Raw genomic sequence first — 7800 nt, 5'->3', positions numbered from 1 at the left:
TTTTAAAGCCAGCTGAAAGTCCCACTAAAATCCGTTTAGTCGTTTCAAATAGCATAGTAACCTAACGTTAATATATATATTATAAAGGAAAAGTGTTGGTTTCTTAATATTAATAAAATTTTAGAATCACAAATATACCTTACAATTTACATCTTGTGACTTCAACGCAAACGAAAGGAAGAACTTAGAGGAGGTGTTGCTTAATTTGGTTAAGGGTACAATGAGTCAGCGATATCCAAGTGGATGGATGCAATATCAAGATCTATTAGTTCACCAGCACGCCTGTTACGATGCATTACACCGTGAAAAGACCACCTCCGAGCGAGTTTTTTACTTATCACAAATAGTACCTTAACTTTACGCCCTCCATGAATATTTCGATTCGGAAATTTAAGGGTATTATCATAGATAAAGTGTGGTAACTCGATTACTATGAAATTAAACCACCCAAGTCGTCTTTGGTAGATTTAGTGAGGTTAAAACGCTGCTTGACAAAATGAGGTTTGATTGGTGTTTGGAAATATTTTCGATTTTTGAAAAGCATATGTAAACTGGGTTTTAAATGTGGGCTACAAAGAAACAAGATTACAGTCATAATTTCATATAATATATCTACTAAGAATTAACAATGAAAAACAATATGTACAATATAGTCCAACTAATATACTCAAGTAACAACAAAGCGAAAATAAATAACATTTACCAAATGACATGACTTATCATGATACATAAGACATGAATTTCTTACGTATATTTACACATCAGAGTACATACATAGGTATTTTTTTTTATAAATGTTTATTTTGCTAAACACTATCTAGATTAATAAATATTTTAAATCTAAATCTAACGCAACTATTTATAAATATCTACAAGTGAGATCACTATATAATAACGACATCAATATCAATGACAATATCATCATTCAAATAAAACGTATCGAGCGACCGTTCCTAACATAGGCCTTCCACATTCCGTCGCTCGCCTCTAAACGTACAAAGCTTTCTAACTCGCTTAATCCACTCGCTAACACCGACCGGCGTATTCTTATACGCATTTTTTTCACTTCAATAAGTATACTGACTATTAATATCTATAGTAACCTTTGAGCCTATATCAGTTCTTGATCTACATAAACACTTTAACATAGTAGAGGCTGAACTCTTTAAATGTACTTACAACCTAGCATTGCACAAAGTGTAGTTATTGAGGCGGCTTTGTCACGCTACCGGCAGGGGCGGCGGCGGCAGGTAGCATGGACGCAATGCATGCACCGCCTGCAACAGCTCGGCCTGGTAGCGCTGTGCTGCGACCACGTACGGGGAAGCCATCAGCTCCAGCCGTGGCATGTGAACTGGTATAGGAAGCATCGGACTGGGAGGAGACGGCGAGGAACGTGGCGGTTCCGGTTCCAACAAGGCATCAATGGTGAAAGCTCGCCGAGGACGCTCCCGTGGTAGGATTGTGACTGATGCAACTTCTGGTATTTCGGCGGGCTCCGGACTTAACTGAGGACACATCGGTGGTGTATACAGGCCCGCGGTTGGCAGAGGTGGCGGCGGTGGAGCTCCGGCTTGTCGCGCAAGGAAAGCTCTATTAAAACTGGCCAACGCTGCTAACTCCGCATTCAGATTGTCCTTCTCCCCTTTCTGCAACTTGAATCTTTTGCGGCGGCGGAGGAGCGAACCGTTTTCGAACATATCAAAGGCCTGTGGATGTAACGTCCAGTAGGCCCCTTTGCCGGGACGGTCTGGTCTCCTCGGCACTTTGACGAAACAATCATTAAAAGATAAATTATGTCTCAAAGAGTTCTGCCAACGCTGTGTGTTCCGTCGATAATACGGGAAACGGTCCATTATAAATCTGTATATTTCCGACAGCGGCAACATACGTTCCGGTGAACTCCATATAGCCATCGCCGTCAACGAGATGTAGGAGTACGGCGGCTTCTGATCTCCATACGATTCACGCGACGGTCGCGGCATGTTCACTGTCACCAGCGACCAAATGTCGACAATCAAAATACGGGAACAACACAAGCTGTGATCACGTCACTTCAACACGAGGTGAGCAAAGCAACTGAGGTGAGGAGAGCTCAGTGCAGGCTGCCCGGTGTGTCGTTCCGCCCGCCAGCGAGCAGCCTTAGAGCGAGAGGGTCCGGGAGGCTAGCGACGCCATTGGTGCTAGCGGCCACCAATCACCAGAGCCGAATACCAGGTATGATGTCGGCTTTCGCTCCACTAACAAGGAATTTAAATTGATATTATGTTTATATTGCCCCCAAAATATCTTTTGTGATGACACCGCTTTTTATTTAGCATATGTAAATTAAGGCGATACAGAAAGAGAGATTTGAATTATACACCAATTCGACGATGAACGCCTTTTATTAAAAAGTCTCACCATTATAAATTGCACTCCTCGGACATATATGAAGGATTATATTATTAATTTAAGTTAAACAGCTTGTTATGTACAAAATGATGTATTTTTCACATAAGAAAATATGTATATATACATATGTTTTTAAAGGAATCTCTTACGTTTCATACCTACTCTATGTAATGGAGTGTAAATAGTATATTTAGGTATCAACACATTACTTGCTTATTGATGTTTCACTTTAAAATTTTAGTGTTACCTAGCACTGGAATTAAATATAAAGAATTGAAATAAATTTTTAAGTCACGAATAATGTTTTTTTATACAAATCGTCGAATGGCGTCCAACGAAATCGTGAAATACACTGAGGTGTTTGAACTCTTAGAGAATCTTATACTTTCATAAATCAAATGTTCCTCTTCCCTCATAATATAAATGAAATAAAGCAAATTGTATAAGGAAATTTGCTATTGCTACGTTCACTGCACACTTTGTTTTACATTTTTTGGTTTCGGATAGTCACGGTATTCCAATTTCAAAATTCATTTTTTTTTTTTGGATTCACAAATAAATTTTACGCAAACTCTAAATTTATTTCATTTCAATTTACGAAGTGAATTAAGTAATTGTGCGAAATTAAATTCTGTTTTGGAAAAAAAATTGAATCGTTTTGTATCAAACAATATTATGGAAGATGTGAATGATCTTAACTAGTAATATTTTAATCTGACTACATACTTACATAATTAATAGATGTAGCTGTACCAACGTGTGAATGGGAATCGCTGGTTGATTGTGAGGACTTAATGAATCGTTACACGTTTCGCTAATGATGATGACTTTTTAAAAAGTACATAATTACTGAATAAAATCTACGATTTCCGTTTATTAAAACATTCAAAGCATACAAACTTTTTCCTCAGAATTTAATATAATTAGTACCAAATGATTTCATAATTTAATAAATTTTTAAATAGAATGAATGAAGTCTGAGGCAATCGCTGTAAACTAACGAAGTATGGTAGAATAAATACGTTTATTTTAATCATGTGTAAAATATATATAATGTACCAAAAAGATTAATGAAAACATATGCGTATGTTAAGTATCTATAACGTGATATGACGGCAAAGAGCGTGAAAAAATAAGAATAATAACTAGCATAGGATAATATCTCGTCTGCCCGTGATCACGGTTGCTGAAAAGTAACCGAAACGTCGGGAGTATGTAGTTTTTTACAAAAATAAAGCACGCATAGTATATCCGAAAAACATTGGTTTCATTTAATGATTACAACTCGCGGAAATATTAGATCTCATTATAGAATAAGCTATTTTAAGAAAGTAATTGAATGTGAAAATTATCAAAGAAATTTTTGTCAAAACTAAAAACATATAACAGTGAGATAGTTTCTCTTTTATTTAGTATTGAATGATATTTTTTGGATGACACTTCTTCCTACCAAAAAATATTCCATACATTAATTCAATCGAAATTACTTCATCATATTGCAGCTCCAGTCTTATGACCAAGTTCGGAATTAAAGTATCGATAAAACTTTGATATGATGTATTTATACTATTTTATATAGTTTAATTCTTTAAATTTAACGTTTTCGAATAAAGAAGAGTACAAAACAAGTCAAGAAACAGGAAAAGCTTCTTATGTGTATACATCACTCACTGATTATTTTGCGGTATATTTTATTGGAGTAGAAATTTTTAATTGATATTATATTTAACGAGATCTAAGACATTCACATCTCGTCTGCCCGTGATCACGGTTGCTGAAAAGTAAACGAAATGTCGGGATAATGTAGTTTTAAAAATAAAAAAAATTTGCGTAGTAAATCCGAAAAATATTAGTTTTATTTTAATGATAGGTATGTTATTTTCTTAACATTTCGCACTCATTTTGCGGTACGTCAGTAACCAAGAAAGTCAAAGTATCATCAGGTAATATATCATAAGAGTGTCTTCAGGTTGAGAATACTAAGTTCACAATAATAGCATACAGAGGTTAGACTGTTATGTATTCTGGGTGTGTATTGTTTTTATACATCACATAAGAAAAATTTTAATTTTTAACAACTGTTTTTGAGAACTATCATGTGTCTGAAGAACTGTTATCATCAATGATTATCAAAGGAATGTTAACTTACTTTTTTAATCGACGCTGAAAAGGAGTGCTTTGGGTAAAAGGATTTATGTAAATAAAAATGTTTATAGAGATCCAAGCAATCCAACATTTTTGGTGTGATATACAAACCTAAGTATGAGCCAAAAGTACTCCAAACTTCTATGAAGCATTGCCTAATCGGATCCCATAAACATTTTCTGGACATAGAAGATCCCGTGTGTGTTACAAAAGCTTGTCAGCAACAATAAAAAATGCTGCGATGTTAATGAATGTGGCTTCAATACTTCTGCAACGCACTTGTTCAGGGAAATGTTCAAAAGGAGAAGAAATAGAAGAAAATCCCATAGAACTACTAAGGCTTGCTGACAGTTATAAGACTTCTAACTAGACTACCATGCTAAAGGACCAGGATGCATTGAGTATTTTATTTTTATTCAGAGTTAACCAAAGGACAATATCCTTTATGAAATCCTTATTTAACGACTAAAACTATATTTCCATGATATTTTACAAACGACATGTTATCCACCATGTTCACCCATAGAATTTACATGCACACGAACACGTGAAAAAAACTGCAACTCCCAGATCTATTTTACCACAGCGCAGCTATAATTTTGGCTTTTAAATCTTGAGTAAGAATGGATTTAGGTTTATTTTGTAAGAGTGAGTACCAAAAAAACACACAAACTTCCGAACTTTTTTGGACGTTTCTTTAATATGAATCCAATTAATCGCAGATCTAACAGAAATGTTATCTGCCAAAATCCAATAATAACCTTTGAAAATTATAACGACAGACAAAAATCCTGTAACTCCAAAAAGTTTTTTAAGAAATTAAGATTGGTTATAGATAAATAACGATAAGTGAGTTAGTTTTTTACAGTACTTTGTTGAAATTCCTGAGTGGATCTTAAATTAACTAAATAGTTTTACAAACTTTTTATCGCGTTTTATCTGGTATAATGGGTAAATGCCAATAAATTTTTAATTATGGCACTGAAAAGGAAAGAATTTATCCGAGCAATCATGATTGATGCCACGAGCATGTGCCATCTTCAGTATACAAAATTTTAAATCACTGCGAAAGTATCCTAAAGGATTTTGGTGTACTTCTTATCGACCAACTCTTTGAAGATGGCTAAAAATTATTAGATAAGGAATTTAAAAACTGTCGGATTCACCGTCCCAGAAAGTGAACTCGTATGACTGCAGATGATGATGTATTTCATACCCTACACATCAGATAGATACATTTTATTAACCGAACAACGTTTAGCCTATGAGGGAGTTCGGAATTTTTGAAGATATGTTTGATCTTTATTTGAGAGAACGAACTTGTTTGAGATAATGAAGTTCATAAAATATATTTAGGCAAATGCAAGGCCAGTTATTTTCAAACTTTTCTTGAATATTCAGAAAATTCAAAATCTTTGAATTGCTTCCTTAAAACATGCCACTTCATAATAAAAATAATTTATTTCAGGCCCTTGTAAATTTTTTTTACAAGGGAAGTGAAATCAACTACTTTTTTAAACAAAGATTGAAAGCCAAGTCTCTACCTATTGTTCTAACATTTAAAAATCTTCCCCTAAGTTTAAATCCTCATTTGTTTTCTCGTATCATTAATGCATTATACAATTTGCAAACATTTTTTTTAATTAAATTAGTAATTATGTAATGATTAAGTCAAATGAACGTGGGAAACCATTAAGTTAATTCAATAATATTATATAATGAGCTCTCTGTGTATGCTTAAAACGAGATTTTAAAACATTATATTGTACATGCCAACAATAATAACTGCTTCTAGAAGTTTCGCCAGCTGACGCCGAGGTCATACATGTTAGCCAAAATACCTCAGATTTTAATTTAAACTCATTAATTAGTTTTTCATGAAAAATTTTGGAATAAACATTCTGCATTACAGATAAAATTATTAAGACTTCGTCCAAAAAAAATATACGTTATTTAGATGTAATTTTCGTAACTGTTGAAAGTGATTATAAAAAAATATATAGTATGTAATCAAAGTATAGGATCTAGCGGTGTGAATGCTGTCTTAAACACCACAAGCATGAATGTAGAGATGACTACAGCGTTTTATCGGTTAGAATGCGAATTCGTCACGGATGCTTATCCAGCGGTGGATAGAGGCGTGTCGATATTTTATTACAGCCTTCATTATACAGCCTTCAATGTAGAGACTTTGTATCACACGCTCTCGTTACATATATTTATCGTATAAACAGAAAATTTATTGAAAATTATAATATTATGCACTCTAACAATTATTACGCTGATTTAACTAACACAAAATGAAGACCCATTACTGGAGAAAATATCTGTTTTAAAATTTTTATTTACTTCAAATGTGTCTTTTTTTAGAACTTTCTTGTTCTTCGTCACGGGAAATACAAACAATATATTCGTTCTTTTTGTAATTCTCAGATAAAAGTTACGTAACTGTAGTTTCACATATCCTGACAAACTCTCTTCACAGCACTCTCTTCATGAGGTTCTTTAATTATAACGAAATCAGCACCATTGACCATATAACAAAAACAAAACATCACAAAATAAACCCGCTAATAATAACGTCAGAGAAAATTAAACATTCAAACATTTAATATAACCTACAGTGATAGGCGAAAAAGTAAAATATTTAATTTCACAAAAATTAATCGATGGGGGAAAGGAAAAAGTTACAAGAACTCCAACATCGAGACAATGGGAATCTAAGTCAGAACTAAAAAAAGCTCTCAGGCTGTTACTTGCATATTTTTTGTTCGAATCGAATTTTCGCGCCCAGCCGACGGTGATTTATGACAAGTTATAAGTATATTTAATATCAACGAGCCTTTTAAAGCCTTTGTGGACGCCGACGAAGTATAACCCAATTAACAAACTGTATATATCAATGGCCAGCCGTAATACCTCAAATCCAATGGATGTGAGTATGTTACTGGTGATTACATTGAATTAAAAAAAACTCGGATACAAAAAGTGTCTTTGATACGTATGAAATAAATACTGAATTTTTAATTAAATATAGTTCGCGTGTGACTTGACTAATTTTATTATATAAAGAGAACACTTTCATTATATATATTATGATTACATCAAAACATTACTCCGTCCTTCACTACATAAGTTCCAGTGGTGTAATTTAATTGAATATGAATCGAATATTTTACAGGCGGGATAACAAGCCACAGTACAAAGCCGATCTCATACGTGACGGATCACATAACATGTTATTTGTGAGATCACAGCTCT

At 33.9% G+C, this 7800-nt stretch overlaps 1 protein-coding gene across 1 annotated transcript; it reads right to left on the bottom strand.

The window, feature by feature from the left end:
* Positions 1-585: 585 nt before the first annotated feature.
* LOC116778951 (fork head domain-containing protein FD4-like) lies at positions 586-2098 on the bottom strand. Its single transcript, XM_032673059.2, has one exon. The coding sequence runs from the start codon at positions 1983-1985 to the stop codon at positions 1221-1223; it is 765 nt and encodes a 254-aa protein (XP_032528950.1). The 5' UTR covers positions 1986-2098; the 3' UTR covers positions 586-1220.
* Positions 2099-7800: the final 5702 nt, after the last annotated feature.

The sequence above is a fragment of the Danaus plexippus genome, chromosome 6 (genome assembly GCF_018135715.1).
Source record: "Danaus plexippus chromosome 6, MEX_DaPlex, whole genome shotgun sequence".
Taxonomy (NCBI): Eukaryota; Metazoa; Arthropoda; class Insecta; order Lepidoptera; family Nymphalidae; genus Danaus; species Danaus plexippus.
The sequence above is the reverse complement of the archived record's forward strand: the minus strand, read 5'-3'. Positions and strand labels throughout refer to the sequence as shown.